At 50.1% G+C, this 18982-nt stretch overlaps 3 protein-coding genes across 3 annotated transcripts; 2 read left to right on the plus strand and 1 right to left on the minus strand.

The window, feature by feature from the left end:
• Positions 1-1389: 1389 nt before the first annotated feature.
• PV07_02623 (uncharacterized protein) lies at positions 1390-1962 on the minus strand (the record flags this gene model as incomplete). Its single annotated transcript, XM_016389246.1, has 1 exon — positions 1390-1962. The coding sequence occupies one exon, from the start codon at positions 1960-1962 to the stop codon at positions 1390-1392; it is 573 nt and encodes a 190-aa protein (XP_016251148.1).
• Positions 1963-13354: 11392 nt separating this feature from the next.
• On the plus strand, positions 13355-14605 carry PV07_02624 (uncharacterized protein). The gene is made up of 2 exons (XM_016389247.1): positions 13355-13689; positions 13743-14605. The coding sequence occupies exons 1-2, from the start codon at positions 13393-13395 to the stop codon at positions 14520-14522; spliced, it is 1077 nt and encodes a 358-aa protein (XP_016251149.1). The 5' UTR covers positions 13355-13392; the 3' UTR covers positions 14523-14605.
• Positions 14606-16325: 1720 nt separating this feature from the next.
• PV07_02625 (uncharacterized protein) lies at positions 16326-17680 on the plus strand. The gene is made up of 2 exons (XM_016389248.1): positions 16326-16712; positions 16759-17680. The coding sequence occupies exons 1-2, from the start codon at positions 16545-16547 to the stop codon at positions 17395-17397; spliced, it is 807 nt and encodes a 268-aa protein (XP_016251150.1). The 5' UTR covers positions 16326-16544; the 3' UTR covers positions 17398-17680.
• Positions 17681-18982: the final 1302 nt, after the last annotated feature.

Consider the following 18982-nt stretch of genomic DNA (forward strand, 5'->3'; position numbering starts at 1 on the left):
GAAGAAGGATCTACACTTGGATCATAAAACCCTCCATGATCGAGGCAAAAAAGTCATGGATTTCGGTGTGCCACCTCCCCCTGATACAGGCTCGCCGGCCGATTTAGTGGACTTACTTCAGTGGAAGTTAAATCCAATCTCGAGGCCATTCTATTGGTCGATACTCCAGAGCCGATGGCGTCTCGATATGAATCCCCCAGAAAGCTAGCCAATCCGCAGTAGCGAGTTCTTCTTCCTCTTCACATGCTTGAAGAGCCGTCTTAATAAGTACAGCCGCCTCAAATGCTTCTTTTAGCAGATTTAAAATGGCGTGTAGGCTTCTCTGCTGGCACGAGATCTGATATCGAAGGGCTGATATTTCTTTCTCTAGCCTCTCAACCGTCATTAGCTCTTCCATCTTCTGATAATCGTCTACCCTTCGTAGCAAAGCTTCCATAGATAGATCGTCGTCATAGTTGGAAAGGTTGCTCGTATCCTGCTCTTCTCTCGAAGAGAAATCGTCCATGCTGTTCGTTGGGAGAAGATATAGATACTTTTTAGGAAGGCTTTGTAAGAAGCACTTGGGTGGGAATGCGAGATGACCGGTCACCAAAAGATGGGTGAGATGCTCATTTTATCATTACTGGCTAATTTAGATCACTACATCGATTCCCGAAGAGGCCTCTGGAGCCCGATTCGGTTCCTCTCAGATGGTTCACCGCCTATCCATATCGGAGGTCGAATTGCTTAAATATCACCACATCAAATTCTTTCATCCTGTAATTTTAAGGCGGTTATCATATTAGGGGTTATAACACTTTAGCTGCCCATCGAAGTGGCCCTCTTTTTCCATTGCACGAAGGGTGTGACTTGCCTTCCCGAAGCTAATAGATTCTAAAGTATTGTCATATGAAGAACGATGTCGTGTGGTTGTGGTGTCTTCATCAAGTGGCCTCGATGGCTTTGTCGAAATCAAGATTCCGAGAAGGATTGCCGATCGAGTGACTCAACTGAGGGCCTCTCTATGCATGCCAGCGCAATTGAAGTGGACGTGGCTCGTATACACGAGATTAATCCTCAAGATATGATCAACCGCCGTCGCAATGTGAGATCCGAGACTCCATCCCCCGAACCTATCAGGGGAATCAAACACGCCGAAGGAGAAAAAATCTCGAAGAGCTTCGAAGTTTAAGGACGTACGTTTCGGTGAATGGTCGATAGTTAGAAATGGACTACCTTCTCTACGGATATCAAGAGCTCCCATCAAGGGAATTTGTAAATTAGAGCGTTCTAGTTTCTGGGATCGCCTCCATTGGGAATTGAGATATGTATTTTTGAGATGAGCTACGTAACTATCTAAAAATCCTTTGGTAGAGAAGGATCAGCTATGAGGTATCAGAACCAGTCGCTTCAGAAAGCCGCGGTTGGAAGTAGAGCCAGGAGAATCCATATGAGTACCGTTGTGAAAGACACGCTTGAGCGTTCTGCTATACCGGTGAAGAGGCTGGGGAATTCGCCACCGCTGGTTGATGTGGTGGTGGCTGGAGGAAGAGTCAGGCTTGTGCTCTGCTTAGGACCAAGAGAGGAGCTATCCACCGTAAATATCGACGATAGTGACACGAACGGACTGTCAGTCCTAAAAGGAGTGGTGTTCGCTGAGGGCGTCCCGGTAGTGGAGATGTTATTGGGGGATGGGGACGGTACAGTTCCGGCCGGAGTAACATTGCTTGCGGCAGTGAGATCGACGATCGCAGAGTCGGAATTGCACGTCAGTGTGATGACAACAGAGCCGACTAGACTATCAAACTGAACCTCGACGGTCTCCTCTGGTGGAGTGCTGAAAGTGTTACTCCAGATATAGCCCTTTCCCACATCAGGGGCCAATGTCGGGAAGTCATTCTGAAATATGGTCGTGGAGGCCTTCGTCAGAAGAAAGGTAAGAGCGCCGAAGATAGAAGCCCGTGTGGCAGTGCACAATAACATCGTTGAAGTTGTTCTGCGCAGAAGTGGCGACCGGCGGCAAGCATTTGTCCACTGCGAATTTTATCGGGAAAGCACCAGAATAGGATCCTAAAAAAGTAGCACCTATTAATGGGGAAGGCTGTAAAGGGCGACCCTGAGGAAGAGGAGGAGCCAGAATGGGCTCCTCTTTGTATTGTACATATAAAACGTCCATGTTTTTAGTGAGTTCGGAACTAGTCAAGATCTAGACGCTAGAGAACAATGGTCAAACAAAAAGAAGAGCAAACCAGGAAGGAAAGAACAACACAAAGACGAAAGAGAAAGAGAGGCTGGCTCAACAAAACAATCCTGCTCTGGGAGATCTGCGGTTTCGAATTCTCTGTCTGCCTCCGCAATCCCGACAGCGGGCAAGTGACATTTGTTCAGACCCCTAATGGAGGGCGTTTGCCGCGCAGCATCGAAGATCTTGTAAAGCACTAAACTGCCCAATCGTTTCTCATAGGTGCTAATTTTCATGCAGAAATCAACCGATCCCCAAGCAGAGATCCTACTGCTCGAGGATTTTGAGCGAACCAGGGGGAGGGGAGACGCTCAAGCACGGCCGGTTCCAATCGGAAAGGCGAGGCGGACCGAACGCGCCCATGACCGCGTGCAAGGCCGTGTGGAAGGCCACCATGCGCAGCACCATAGGCAGAACAGGGGTATGGTAAAAGCGAGTCAAACGAGAGTTGCCCTCAACTTACCGGATCCCCCTGTCTTTGGAACTCCTGCTTGGATTGATACCAAAGATTCACTTGATATTGGGCACTTGAATCTCGTGGATCTGGAGCTCCTGGGAGGATTCAATCTCATTTAGTCCCATAGATGTCGAAGGTCATCACCCTTGTTCCTGGACCCACTTTCTCCAATCATCCTCATTTTCTCGTGACGCTTTCAAAGCTGTCTGCCATTCTGCGACCTGGACCCATAGGTCGTACTTATAGCCAATGAGAGCGAGCTGCGCCCTGCGCTAGAGAATTCTTCATCTACGAATCAGCTGAAGCCATCAAGGGTCAAGCTCCCGACCTGTTAAGTGTGCATGAGCGTTTAAAGACCTGCACTCAGTGGTGCGATTCGGCCGATGGTCCACATTATCTCCACTCATAGGTTTGCGGATACACATAGGCTACAGTATCTCCACCGAAAATTCGAACATAACACTCCAAGCCTGATATAGAATCTTCCAAGAGCAGACTTGAGAGAGTGTGATAGGATCCCCAGGACAAGTTGGACGTTACCGGTGATTGCGGGCAATTTCTCCTCTCACTAGCCATTGGCGTCGGATTTTCAAGCTCGACAGGCTGCCGATTCGTGTGCCTCGGTTTATTGTCGGAAGGCATCCTGATGATTTGATTCTTGCCCATGGTATTCCTCTGAATTTACAAAACGACTATGATTCCTGAGGTTATCTGTGGAGTTATAAGGACGGTGTGAATCTCAACAAATCGCTGTGGGAAAGTCGCTCGCTCCGTTCGAGGAGCCAATATTGAGAACCGATTTCATCCTGGATCCAAATTCGGGCTCTAATTGTTTGGGCCATTTTCGAACCTTTTATTTGCCTCCTCCCCATTTCTTCGGCAGCCATTTCGAGGACTTGATCGGACTCTTCTCGTGGCTGTCAGTTCACTGAAGATATCTTAAAAGCATTTGTCTCGCGACTCACAATGTCGAGGATCTCGCGTCCGGATTTCCAGTGTGCGTAATGGCGCGATGCTGCCACAGCGATTTCCCTTCGTATTGAACGAAACGAAATCGTCTTGCTGGTTTCGGATCGGCTTCAAACCCTCATCAACGAGATCCCCAATCCACATCTCACACAGCCTAGTCTATTAGTCTTTGTCGGCCATACAGCTAAACATTCAGTACTTCGATCACTCGTTGCAGCTAATAACAGTCGAAGGTCGACCTATAGGCGAAACTACGGCGGCGAGATACACCTTCATCATAGAGATCCTCGGGTTTTTCAGGACATCCCAGCGCTCCTTGCGGAGGGTAATCTTCCATACCGTGTCTCAAAGAGAAAGTCCACAGCCCAGTGCCACGAGACGAGCTAGTTACTCCTTCCCCGTATCCGCGAGGGCGGGAAAGGTCTTACGTTGGAAGATGCTGCCAATCATCTCTACTCTCGGCTCTTAGGCTCTTTCGCCGATATCTTTTGCTTCTTTTCCGCCGATTTTGGCAGGATCACGCCCATTGTGCATCGAATAGTATCGTGGCTCGAAAATAGCTTGCCGTTCACGCTCCCAAAAACAACATATCCATAGGTAGTCGTAGTGGTAGAAACCACTAACGTAGGCCCTGAAAGCGACGGCCAGGCGAAATATCAAGCCATCTGACTCATGCTATGTGGAAATGAGTCTTTCCAGGTCACTAATAGCACAAGTCTTGACACCTTTTGTAATGCGTTCAACACAACATCCTCCTTTGACTGAAACCCTCAGTGCGACAGCTGATTACCGGCCAATGATCACAGCAATCATAGTCGGGTTATCCTCGAAACGAATATATTTCTTACGTGGAGGTTGAGCTGAAGGAGAGTCGGTGCCTCCGCATTCAAGATTCGTAAGAAGATATTGTAGGAAGGAGGAAAAATAGAACTTATGGGACCTAAAAGGCAAGTATCTCGGGATTCGAGAACTTTCGAACTGCATATCAATGCGTACATGATGGAGCCGCTTTGGGACATTACAACAGAACAAAAGGGGCTTATAGTATTTCAACAAATATAAAGCAGCCACATTAAGACCCCTTAATCTAAAATACCTCATATATATTATTCACTCGTAAAGTCTCCTCTGAAGTAAGTACGGTGGCTGCTTAGAGAAGACCAACCTCTTGATCATGAAGATAGCCAATATACTTCCCCTGGGGAGGCTGTTTTGGGTTATCCGGAGAGGTATGTAGAAGAAACCGGGGGTCTGCTGGATCAATCGACTTATTTCGGTAGTATGGCGCCACCGGCAAAATCATGAGCGACGGCCGTCGAAATTCACGACACGACGGAATCCTGCCCGGCGAACACCTCTAGAAGAAAAAATTTTCGACCAGGCATGGAATGTAAAAGCCGGCTGGAATTGGAAGGAAACTGATCATGGAAAGGTTTTCTTCAACAACGTGGGAAACCGTATTGGGGAGATGGAACTGTCGAAAGCGCGGTTGGAAATGGTCGGTGACACCGGACCGTGGCGGGATTTTCGAGGCAAAGCTCAGGCCATATTTAACAGGATGAGAGAGCCGATGGTAGAGGGAAATAAGCATGCCAACGCTTTGAATTGAGGGCCCGGTCTGCCGAATTCAAATTGCTAAAGAGCGAGAGAGTAGACTTACTATAGTTATATACGTTAATGACTAAACTGCTTCTGCTCTATATGGCCTAGTATATACTTTGCGGTATCTCTATTCCCTTTCAAGTCGGGAAATACACGTTTATACTCCCTCCGTATTCCTTCCCTTTATAGAAGTCACATGTAGCTTTCAGCCTTGCTGGGGAGGCTACGCGCTCTCGCTTGACCTGCCGTGAATGCAGCCAAGACGCTGGTGACGCATGGTTGATCTGTCCCAGACACCCATCACAGCGCTAATTAGCTAGCTCGGTTTACCGTTCTGGCTCCTTGAACTATCTGTTCTGGATCCCAAGGATCCATATTTGGTCCCCTCAAATGTCAACCTACATTCAGACCATCAAATTCTATTTCGGTCAGGTAAAAGGTGCTGTTATAGCAGTATAAGAATGGTTAAATATGCGATGCCTTTCTGGAATGCTTCCATAATCACTTCTACAACAAAAGGTTACACCGAGTTTAGAGGCCGTGAGCGCATCCTCTATAAAATTTACAACTAATGATGAAGTCTATCACCGTCTCATCTCTCCTTACCAGCCTCATTGGCGCCTCTACCGCTGCTTCTATAAGATTCGCGAAGCGCAACTCTCCGAACGGCTGTCCCAGCGGTGTCCCGAGCAAAGCTGCAATCGTAGGCGCAATTAATCAGTGGAACCACGACGTCGTAACTGTCAATAATTTCCTCGACGTCGTGACCTCCCTACAAGGTGTCCAGTTAGAGTTACAGCTGCTAGGCTAGTCCTACAAACCTCTCTAGGCTTCGGAGCTAACCCCCTTGATAGTGGCCCTCAGAGCAGCCAACGACGAGCCTGATCAATTACAAATCCTGGCGTGTGCTTCAGATGTGATTCCCGGTACCGATGCGGAGGATGCTGCTAACAACTTATTCACCGGGTTCGGGCCGAACGTACTCTCGCCCCTGGACAACATCCTGAACAATCCGTCATCGATCACCCAGGATTTGCAGCAAATCAACCAGTTCCGCTGTTGTCATGTCTTGCCAGATCTTGACACCTTATGGAGCTTCAATGCTGAAGAGGAGGGTATCGCAAATCAGGTACCTGTGTCGGCTCCCAGGCCGGCAACCTGTGTATCTATCTTTTGCTGAGTGGAAATGAAATGCAGAGCGCCTGAGTGAACCTAAGCGGTACAGAAGGTGTAGAATCGGCGTCACCGAATATACATGTAACCTATTTGAATGATATCTGGATCTATAGTATCTTTTGCTTTGCTAGAAATAGTAAAGATGGAAAGAGGGAAGGCAGTCAATAAAATTGAAATATACACCGTAAGAATATTAGTGAATCTCTCGTCGCTGATATGCCGCGGAACGTTTGGCACGAGATTCTCCCCATTTTGTGAATGGACAGGCTGAAATTGAGCTTTCCTACTGAAGACGAGGTTGAGTTCGTTTTCCTCTGGGCGTACCTACTACAGTTTCACGCAGAGCTTCGGGAGGTCCTACTTCAGGGTCTGCGAAGGATATAGACAGAGGCGCATACGAAGCCATCTCCGGCTCGCTGAGTTGTTAGACTGAAGACCGGGTGTGACATTCATGTAGGTTACTTCCTCTGTGCTGTGGAGCTCCCATTCTTGATTTTCAATACGGATTTCAGAGCTCTGGGCCAGTCGCTGCTCAACGTTCTGTTTTTGCTCCAGTGTCGACAATTGAGTATTTGATGTCGGACCAGATTCATTTGAATAGGTACTAAGGCCATATCTGTCATTAATGCTTGAGCTGAGTATCTTATTCATGTGTTCGCTGTCTTTGGACAGCTTCGATGCCTGAGAGATTTCAGCATATTTACTCTTTCGTCAAGCTTGCAAGGGACCCGACTACATACACCACAACTGTTTGTCGGGATGCGTCTTTTTCCCCCCGTTGATCGCCAAAGGAGCAGTAACCAACAAAATCATTCGATTCCTACTTGTACTCGTCCTGCACCGCATCACGAAATACTCGGATATCCTTTCCACGCTGAGAAGAGTTAAGGAAGAGAAGGAAACCCACTCGTCGCCGAACCTGTGGGCTCAGCACTAGGTGGCTCGGTGGCCATTATCCAAGCCACGATTTTCCCTTGCCAACAGCACTAGTGGCAGGAAAGCTCTCTTAACTAGGACGCTATAACTAGCACCTCCGAAGCTTGCTCACTCAGCGTTCCCTATAGGCCTCCAGAAGCACTCTCTTTGCCAGAAGGCCGTCCATACCTGTATTTAGTAGCTTCTGTTTGAGTTCTTCGCGATTTCCGCTTAGTAGGTATCATTTGAGTACCATCACCGCCTAGGGTGAGCCGGGTTAGCCAAGTATGACACATCATTTGTAGAGGAACTACTCGATGAACACTTTCGAATGTCTGGTGGAGGCCGGTTTGGCAGGGCTGAGGGAAGAGCACTGGCACAACCCATGCCCAAAGGCAATCACCGCGACAAAGCTTCGGGAGCATAAGAAGGTTACTTCTTTCTTGCGATGCCATGGACAAAACTTGCCATGGATACCTAACAATCTTGTATATAGGGGGGGGGGATTTCAGCCATACTAATGCTTAGGTTCAACCCGAAACATACTGGTGAGACATTTGGCGAGGCTCTCCTATGAACTTGTGAAAGGAATACGCGGAAATCTGTTGCTCCAATATTCAGGATAGTATTCAAAATTATAAAACCTGGCACTACGCCGATTCGGCATGAAGTTCGTGCCTAGCTGACGGAATCATCAGTCAAAAATAACAACTGTTGATAAACAACATAGTTATGTGAAGACTACGTATCACGAATCATTTCTTACAAGTCATGATTTACGGAGAATTCCTACTTGAGGTGTGAAGAAGGGCTGCCATGACCACCCCCTTGTTTCAATGTTTCTATCTGCATCTTTGGTTCAGGTTTTGAGATAAGAGGCTGCTTTATTTATTTGCGAAAGGGTTGCAGAGTGCCGTCCTGCCCTGGATTGATGCCAGGAACGCCAAACACCTAGATCTTGAAGATCCGTCGTGCTCTTTCTGGTCAATCTGATCGGGTGTCCTTTGAGTGGGCTCTACCAACGTAGGTTCTTCACGGGCTCGACCGATTCGCAGGGTGTCCTTAGAGTCGGAGTCGATTATGACTGTCGCTGCCAAAGGCGTAGACAGCAGTAATTCGTGCAGAGCTAAACAGAAAGATTCCATTCCAATGCGCGGATTTTGCATTGCACTTCTTCACCTTCTTGTACACGTGACTTCTTGCTCGAGACTGAGGCCCCATAATTTTCTGTTTTAGGCTGTTAAGACACCATGTGACATAACTCCGTCAAGGGAGTTATGTCACGTGGTGTCTTGGACACGGACATTTTTCCTTTTCCCCAGAGCCCCTTGCCGGGACGATGCCATGGGCATCCTCAGGCCCACAAGGACACCGGCAGCACCCGCGGAGACCCCAAGGCAATCCATTCGGGCTGCAAATACTGCAGGAAGCCAGAAACAAAGGCTTCGTGGTCGTTCAGCAGCTAAGTGGGTGTCGAGTAGTCCTTCAATCCGGCGTCTGATTGACGCTGCCATTGGTGCAGAAAGTGCCGGTCACCAGATCCGGGAATCGAGGCCGGAAGGAAGAAGATGGTGGCTTGCGGATTTGGGTCACATCCAGACCCTCCCGTGAAACGTTCAACTTCGATTCTTTTGATGCTCGTATCCTCAAACCCTCACCCGTTCATCCTTGATAAATGTCGTCCCCAATGGCCGTATGTAACGAAGCTCAGGAGGTAGAAAAATATCCCGGCACGGAACGCGAGAATCGCAACGTCGCTAACGTAACACACGGCTCGACATGCGGCATGTGCAAAGAAAAGGATTACGATGAATTGGCTTAACCTCATGTCAGATGCACGGAGCAGGCTTTCTCTCAAGATCTTCTTCTGTACTACGGACTGCCGCTACTATACTGCAGATGTGAGATGTCAAAATAAGGCAAGAGTTTAGACGGACCTTCGACGGGACCTCGACACTCTCAACAGATGTTTGGTCGCGATTGCATCGCCCCTCCCATCTAGGGAGCCGAACTTGGACCTCAGGCGTCGAATGTTATGGCGCCCCAGAACCATTTTCGGCTCCTGGACCTGAGGGGGGGGGACAAAAACGTCACCAAACAGTGTGTGAGTGGGCAATGGCCGAGATGTGCTAGAGAAGCCCAATTCGAACACTTCCAAGGCTGCATTGTATATATCCCTGCCCAGGGACTCGCACTTCTGAATGCCTTCTTGGAGGTCGGTCTTTCCAGAGCCTCCATATCGGCGTTCGAGTGGGTATACATTGCACACGGCGAACCGATCTGGATTCTTTTTCTCTCGGAGACATCTGCGTTGTACAGTCTCGGCCGTGGCACATCTTTGCGTCAAAACATGGCGACAGCGAACGACTCTCCCTCCGAGCCTGTTGTCAGTGACAAGAATCCCGGGACGCAAGAAGTCCATGGCCAGGCAACGCCAGAACAGACCCCAGAGCCTGAAGCTGCCCGCCTGGCCGAACATCAATCTAGTGTGGATGGTGGCACCGGGCCAGACAGTGGGAGTCCGCAGTCTCCCAGAGATGGATCCAGAGGTGCCATGGAAGGGAACAATGGCGCGACCCAGGAGCAGATTAATGCCGTGGAGAGAGTGATGAAATGCTCGGGTACGGAGTACCGGCAGGTTCTTGGCCTCCCAGATGAAAATCCAAATAAAGAAGAGGAGTCGAGAGAGGTAATGGCGGCCTTTAAGAAGCTTGGGTGCTTGACGCATGAAAAATATAACAAGGCGAATCATGCTGCGGAGGCATTTCACAGTAAGTATGACCTCTTGAATTTCCGGGGACATGGAAAACTGCAGACTAACAATGGCACGCCTGCTCGGGATGTAGGAGTTAACGATGCGGCAAAGCACCTCGGAATCAACGAAGCTGCGATAGCGACGATGAGAGATTGGGATGGTGTGGAGGATAATTTCACCCTGCCAGCAAATGACACAAGCCATGAGAGTTCTGGTAAGGCGCCATCGAACGGACAAGACACGGACATGGGAGGCTCCGACCAGCCCACGATCCCACAAATGACCGGTGATCACCGCAAAGCGTTTGATGTCGCTGGGGGGCTGCTGCAAGTCCTCACGAACGATCCCGATAACGAGAGAGCGATCAATGGCCTACAAGAGGTGAACCGAAAGATACTGGAGATTAACACGGCGATTGGCTTCCCTAACTCAACTCGATTCGTGGTCGATTTCCAGGCCTATCAAGGGGTGTTTAAGAAGGCGCTCCCTCTCCTAGCTCAATGGAAGCAAAACTCTGATAAAAAGGCTAAGGAAGAGCTCGAATTGATGAATCAGTGGCTTGACAGGCTCATTCAAGATCGCGGTTACCCTACACATTGGAAGATCGACATACCACGGCCGTCCACGCCGTCTATCCCAAACCCGCCTGTGCAGTCAACAGCCCCAACAACAGCCCCAACAACAGCCCCAACAACAGCTCGATCTCGATTGGGGAGATTGCCGAAATCCCTAGCTTTCAACGAAAGGGACGGATATGTCCTCGAGGGAGGGGTCGAGAAGGAATTGTACGGTTACATGAAGGCGGGATACGGTCATCGAGTTCTACTTCGACGAGATGGTCGTAACGGGTACGACATCTTCGAGTTCGTCCGGGCGAGCAAATTCGGGAAAAGCTTCGTCGAGAGGAACCAGCATGTGCTAAGCGGGACAGCCATCAAGGCCGGGACTAAAGCCTCGCTACGGGGAATGAGCTGGAAACGCGTGGAAATTTTTGGCGTCGCTCCCGTCAGAACCGACTTTAATGACGAGGCGATGTTGATGGCTTGGGTGGCATTTCCTCAGAGAGAACCGACCTGGTACTGGCGGTCGTATCTAGGTGAAGAATTTGGAATAGATGCGGTGGACGAAAAGTTAGACAGCTTTAGGAGCAAGGCAGGGCAGCGCCCTCGAGCTGTTATAGATGAGGACGAAGCTGAAGAAAGCAATTATGATGAGGAAGAGGAAGACAAAGAAACCAGATTGCAATATCTGAAGGAGGAATTGAAAAGGTTGGAACAGGGAACAGCGAGAAGCAGACGTTCGTCGAGCGCCAAAAGGTCAAAACCGCGTCGAAGAGCCCGATAGGAAGGGCGGAGGGACGAAAGCTAAGAAGAATCTATGGAAATGGACCAACTTCGTCGAAATTTCGACCTGTGGATGACTACCTCTGTTCCCGGGCCACCTAGAGAGTGAGTAGTGGTTTGTCACACGAACCGTCGGTGGTCACGTCGCTCTTTTCATCGCCAACGCGTCTTCCAGACAATCAATCTTCCGGCTATCTATTTTTCAGCTTGCTGGTCAGTGCCCGGCGGGCAGCGGCGGGCACCGATTACCATGAGCAGGGCCAACGACAACGGGCTCTGATCCGCAAGCACACGCTCTTTTGGTTTATTGGTTGAATCCGCTCTCTTGATGAGTCCCTTTGTCAAAGGCAGCTGATATTTGTCATTCTTTCGCCTTCACTTCCGATAGTTACAGATAGTGATGAATAGATTCCGTTCGCTTCACGCGTGCATCAGAGGTAAAGACAGTCACGATAGGCCCTTTCGAGCGTACCTTGGGCACGAAACTGAGATCGTGGGGTCGGAATGTGATTGTCGGCGGACAGAGGAGGAAATTTCGACGATCTGAAGGACCAGCTTGAGTGGGCAGGCCAAAAACACACAACGGACAACGGGGTGAGCAACAAGTCTCGAAAGTGAGCGTACTGGCTTCTTAGCACGGGGGGCTGTGCACTGGGCCGCCACTCCCCCAAGATGGTTCATTAGCCGCTCGGGCAACGAAAAGGGAATGGTCCCGACGGAGCCGGAACCACCCTTGCCGCCCCTAGTTGGCTCATGCAATGCATAACTCAACAACGTTCCTTCGTGAACCCTTGTCGATCAATCGTTTCTGCTCTCGCGCTCAGTCTGGTATGGGACCAGAATGGGACTCTGATCATGCTATGAATAGTAGGCTTTGAAAGGGCCTTTTCGGTATTCCGACCCCATCATGGCTGGGTTTGGCAAGGGGGCCCATTTGGAAGCCTTCCCCTTTTCGTATCAACTTGGGCCAAGTTGATAAAGACAGTCGACCTTCACACGCTTTGCAAGGGTTATGATAGCCACGCCTGCATTGGATTTTTATTGCACTTCTTCCGATTTGCAAGCAAACACCTCACTTCGGCGTCCTCCCAGCAGAAACGAAACCGTGTATCCGCTGATTCCCAGGACGAGCCAACCCACGACACCCTCCTAACACACCTTATGGTCCCTGATTCCTGGACATCCTGAGACTAATGGCCCTGAAAATCCGAATTGGGTCCCTCCTGCAGGCAAGCCATCCGCAGTCAGATCTGTTCTTCAGCCTGGATGAGGTGAATCCCCTGTCCGCTCGTCGACCAATTGCAGAGTACTTAGTTCCATCTATACCTTCGTCTTTGGCTAGAATCTAACCCCAGTCACCATGATGCCATATTATCTGTGCTTCAAAGCGTTCTTACTCAGGATTGTGCTACCAACCGTGGCAATGATCAAGAGCGAAGTTACGACACAAACGAGCATTTAACCACTGGGTCTCACTGTCAATTCGCCGATGGACCGCCCACTCCTCCAGAGAGCGTACGAGCTCTGCATCTACGAGGTTCAACGGCGGTGAAGTTGGCGACCGTTGAAGGCTGCCAGGAGAACCATGTCATAAAAGAGTCCACGATGGTACTTCATTTCTGAAGTAGGACTCGCCCAGTCACTTTGAGCGGGAACCCGTTCTTTCCAGCACCTTCTTTGAAAGTAATGACAATATGCCTCGTAGCGACCTTCCTTCTTGATCATTGGCATATCACTCTAGACCCACCACTATTCTTAGGATCGCCTGAGGCTGTGAGAGATGTGAGACAAGAATAGCACCTAGGGAACAAGAATTGGTCCCTTCAGAACTAAGGATCGCACATTTCCAACCTAACACGAATTGATTTATATTCCATGGAGCTCGGAAGCTAGGAGGATGTGAACAATTTCTAACACTCAAGCAATTTACAATTTTCGACTTTGTAGAGCAGTCATGCCGTCACCCCCGTGTTCCACGATTTTCTGTTTCGTCCTGCCCATCTTGACAAGGATGGCGACTACGGCAGCCGCACCACTCTGTTCAGACACTATTAACACGGCAGGAGGCGGGATTCCGGACAGCAACGAGCCTCCCATAGTGTCAGCGGAAGCGATAAAGGAATTCCAGCTAGCCCTCTTTCTCGAGAACCTGGAATCATCCTATCTTCAAAGCGGACTTCAAAATATTTCTACCTGGGGAACGGCGGGCTACCCAAATGACACGATCGAAGTTCTTAGCAAGATTGCCGCCGTAAGTCGACCATCCTGGCTCTCTGTCTGTCTAACATCTTGTGCCTTCTTCAGCAGGAGGAAGTACACGTTGCAACAATTGCGAACCTGCTCAACGGCTATGGAGCCCCTGTGATTGCACCTTGCCAGTATTCCTTCCCGGTAGCGTCTATTGATGAGTTCATCGCCCTTGGCGATATCATCACCTCAGTGGGCATCAGCGCACTTATCGGGCTGGTCGATCGAGTCTCATACACTGATCCTGGGATTGTCAATACGGTGTCGTCGATCGTGACAGTCGAGTCCCGCCATGACGCCTTCCTCCGCCATGTGGGTAGCAGAGTCCCTAACCCAGCTCCATTTGACACCGGGATTAGCAGTATCTGGGCATACAATTTGGCTCTTCCATTTATCGTGCCTGGATCGTGTCCAGCGGAACTCCCACTACCAATTCTGCCCACGTTAACGGTGTCAGCCCCGACTACGGCTGATAACAGATCCTCAGCGGCCACGGGAATAGCGTCGAGCATCGCACCATATCAAAATACCACCACGAGCCCCGCTACCGCTGCGAACACCACTGTGGTTCCGTCAGAAATGGCATTCTCGTGGGATCCGATGCAGATGCCATTCGTTTTCGAGCAGGGAAAACAGTTGTTTGTGGGCTGGACCAATCAGCTGAATGTGCCGGTGTATACGGTATTATCGATCGTTGGTCAAGGCAGGGGAGTTGCGGATGTACCGCAAGGACTCAATGGGGCGGTGTTTGCAGCGATCACAAGTCAATTGCCTGATAATGACTATGACCTGGCCCTCGCAACCATGGCGGGCCCGGTTGCGTTGTCACTCTCTTAGCTTTATGTTGGACAATTGTGTTGGAGTATCATTGATAAATACAGTAGACAGTCAAGAATGTCCAGTAATTTTTTTAATCAATATGAACCCTCGTCTGGCCCTGGGTGAGAGCAATCCCAGGGGATCATATCTATGATTCCGGCGGCTTGCTTCGTTAGTGATGCAAGTCTTCCCGAGTTCGGCGCATTTTGTACAGGTGCTGATGCCATCTTCTGGAGCGGCTGAACTCTAGTATCTTGTCAGTTTTCGGCTCCGTGCAACATGCGGGATGAGATGTTATACACAAAGGTAGGGGAGGGTGCGATGAAATGTCGACAACGAATTAGAACCCCCAATCGATAATACAACTTTTTCAGGTCAAACGAAATCCTCCCACACAAAACACCAACCATGAGGTTCAGGACACGGGAACTGGACTTGGTCAGGGCTCTCGATGAGACCTTCCTGCGAATTGCCGAAATCGGCCTGCGTGTCCTGGAAGGCGCCTGGTCCATCATTATCATCGGCTTCGTCGCGGCCGTCATAAGCGGTCTCTCAGACGCAGATGTAGACGTGCCGCGGAAAGCGACGGCGACGGTGGTCATCGCCTGCATCTGCACCGTCTACTCGGGTATCACAATCCTGCCCATATTCTTCGGCGGCGCGCTGTTCTTTTCGGTTTCGTTAGTTTTCGATATCCTCTTCGTGGCCGCCTGGGTCACTCTGATCGGCCTTTGGGATGGCGACGCCACGGACTCCTGCCGCGCCTTCAAGACTAAATACTTCGACGGCCAGCCGTCAAAGGCGCATTTCCAGACCGACTGCGAGCTGGTCAAAGCCATGTTTGCGTTCATGATTGTCAATCTGTGAGCACAACCCCTCCTTTCCCGGTGTTACTTTTTCCGCTGGCCTTTTTCTGTTACTAACCTGGCCAATGTAGCGTATCCTTTCTGGGATCTGCGGTGATCGCATTCTGTCTGCGCCTAATCGAGCTCGACTATGCCATGAGCTGGAGAGTGCCTCCTCTGGTGGACAAATTCGACAAGCGGGGAAGACAAGCACACTATAGCTGCTGCACGCACAACGCGAACAATCCTTCGCCGCAGCGGACCTCCATAGCAGAGAGTACCGCACCATTGGTATAATGATAAGGAAAGGCTCGGGCGTCTTTGACATTGCTTTTGTTTTGGCTTGGGTTGGCGAAGGGAAAAAGCATTGCTCTGCGCGGGAACAGTGGTTTGCTCATGGGTGGCAGAGGTGTGTAATTGGCGTTGGTGCAAACGAAACCAGACGGCGGCGGAAACCCTCCATTTTCCTCCCCATTGTGGCTGCCTAGTGTAGTAATACTGTAATACTATTGCTTTGGTCGTTTGCCTGGTCCAGGTGCCCACTGGGTCTCAATCTTGCTGCGAGAATAGTAATAATATCTTTAGGATACTCACTCAGGTCAGCGCTGAATGGTTGAGGTTGACGGCGAGGACGAGAATGCTCACAAGAAGCTCAAGTCCACCCAGAAGCATCTGATTCCGAAAGGTGCTCCAAGTGATCCAAGTGGCTTGGCAATATCATCCGACGACTTTCGCCATCTTGACAAGCTCCTGTACGAATCAGACTAGTGGGTCCATCCGCTTCCCACTAATCACCGTCGGGAATATCAAGGCGCACATTTTCCGAGACGCTTCCTGAAACTTAGAAGCGCGCGGCAAAGCAATGGCTCAGTAAGTCAGGTATAAAAACTAAAAATTGACTCTATTAACAGCAACTTGTAGAAGGAGACGCACTATGGAAGCCATCCCTTTTTCGTATCAACTTGGGGCGACCGCTCTTGCCTTATATTTAGAACCAACTAGCTGCACTGCCATTCTTCATTAGGCAGTCGCACAGTGGTGGTCACTGGGGCTGCAAATGCGAGTTTCTTTCTGGGTACTTAAATATCCTGCCCGCTGGCCCTGCCATGGAGACTTCGGATGATCAGAAAGACGCCACAACTCACACGCCAGACGACACTGCACTTGAGAAAAAGCCAACGAAAGAGATCGTAAGATGAGGCACCGCGAGAAAGGAAAGTTCGGCGCCATTAGAAAAAGCCACGAGTTGCACACAATATGGATCTATTCCGCGGCCCGCCACATAATCAATCCAAAGGCTAGAGAGGCCTATACATACAGATCCTCTGGTCACGGACCATGGCAACCGGTGATCAAAAACATTGTAAGTCTTCCCCAAGTGATATCATACCTCACGCTAAAATGGCCAGGAATTTGAAAGGCTGTTGCAGAGGATACTTTTCCTGAATGGTCTAGACGACGAAAAAGCAAGAGAAGATGGGGACAAAGCTTGTGAAGAAGCAGAACTGTCTCAACCCCCGCCAGGCCGGCCACCGAACGAAGAGATCCAAAATCGCCACGGCTCGAACGCCCAGCAGACGGGATTGTCCGAAGATGGCATTGGTCATACAGCTTCACATTCAGTCAGCCAGTCCTCGCCCGAGCCAACAAACACAGCCACAGCAGTTAAATGCACAAGAGAACCCCTAGCAGAATTACACTCTGTCATCTCAAACAACCGGCAGTTGACGTCGCGAATGCTCGTTCTTGCGTCTCTAACACGCGTCCCTTCCAAGGAGGCCATCGTACCGGAGCCACGGACTAGTTCATCGGCAGCTTCCATACGTGTTAACTCAATGGCAGAAGGACAGGTTGAAATGCGGAATCATCACAATCGCGTGGAAGCATCCTCTGCTGGCGCAAGACCTGCCATGAAGCAAGCGAGGCGTCATGGTGATCGAATCAGCCGCAAGAAACGGTATGCTCGTCTGGAAAAGGAGTTCAAGCGACTGTCACGGATACAGCAGATACATGAGCAATTGAACAGGACGAGGGCCCAAGTGAGGTAGAAGAGAGTGACTTCGAAAGTGACTTTCGATCATGAGCGGGCAACGTGGTGGCCCTTAAACTCGAGCACTGCTCGATTGCACCATCACTCCATATCCGAGCCCTCAAGCAAACCAAACCCGCTCCTCCGAGTGCTGGGTGCGCTTCAGATGCTTCCGAGGGGACAACTGTTCAGCTCCGATTTTGTCAAGCAGGTCACAAGTACGGTAAAGCTCAGGGACGTGATCTTGTGGGCTCCTATCCAAACATACGCCCTAATCACGCAATTTTACTATCCAAGTTCCTCACTCTTAGTGTATGGTATCATCGGGTGTTATTAGACCAAGATGTGAACAAACGTCGTCATTCCCGTCATTAGTAGAGCCGAAAAGAGAGTGCCCCAGCAGTAGCCGCCAACCGGGCCCTGATCAGCCCTAATCTCGGAAGAGAGGTCTTTGGACTTGGAGTAGAGAAGGTAAACAACAATTGTTGGAAGGAGGTAAGAGATGCAACAAAAGAGCCCAATAACCAATCTTGGCATTAATGGTAACGTCAGATCCTGCAATAGAGTACCAGCGCCGAAGGGCCAGCTGAACATAGAGGTGAAAAAGACGACAGCGATCACCAGGGCCGTCGCTATGCCGATAATGAAAGGATCCCGGATCCATCCAGGGGTAGCTTTTGCGAAGATGCTGCGCAGGTGATCCAAATCTTCCATCTGGTCGCTCAGAATATTTGTAACAACCTGGGGGACGATCCTAGAAATGTTCACAGGCAATTGATGACATTCGACACGGTCGCTGAACCCCACGCAGTATTGTTTTGTGCCGATGGAGAGATTCCAGGGGATCGCCGTGCTGGCGCCATTGACGGCTGTCGCGGCGGCGCTTGCGAAGCTGTTGGCTTGGCTGAGAGCCCCGGAGGCTGCTGTTGCCACATTGCTTACGACGCTCCCAGCTTCGGTCACGGCCGTCGGGATCAGGCCCCTTGCACCGAGCGGTACCTGTGTGGGGGGCGCCTTAAACTGTGGAAGAATACATCAGCGATCTACCTCACCTAACATATTGAACAGTGAAAGGCCCTCACAGTGAAGGTAATGATACCAGCCTCCATGTCGTCCTTACTGCAAAGCACTTCAAAGCTCAAAACCGTGCAGCAGATTAGTGCGGCCACGAATGCGAGCGACACACCTACTTTGAGCCAAAGCTTTTCTCTGAGCATGGTGGTGTAAGTATGAATAATTCAACCCGTGGGACGATGAACACTTTGCCACCGATGGGCTGCGGATATCATTTAATGAAGCTGCGTACCTCGCCATCGAGCTCTGTGGTACTCTCGAGTGATAGGGCTGTTCAGTATTTGGATCCAGAAGGGGCCCCTCAGTTTCTTAATCTCATATCGCTGAGCTCAGTATCAAGCTTGAACGGGCCCCCAAGGACCAGAATAAGCCCCTGGTGGTTGAAGGTAAACTTCTGACATGGGTGTGCGATCGCTGCACATACCAGTTCTGACCGCTTTGTTCCTCACCCGCTTCGTAGTCAAGGTCGAACGTCGAATCTTTGTCTCCTGGCTCTTGGGACTAACTCTCGCCATTTTGTTCAACCCTTA

This window comes from Cladophialophora immunda (assembly GCF_000835495.1).
Source record: "Cladophialophora immunda strain CBS 83496 unplaced genomic scaffold supercont1.2, whole genome shotgun sequence".
Lineage (NCBI taxonomy): Eukaryota > Fungi > Ascomycota > Eurotiomycetes > Chaetothyriales > Herpotrichiellaceae > Cladophialophora > Cladophialophora immunda.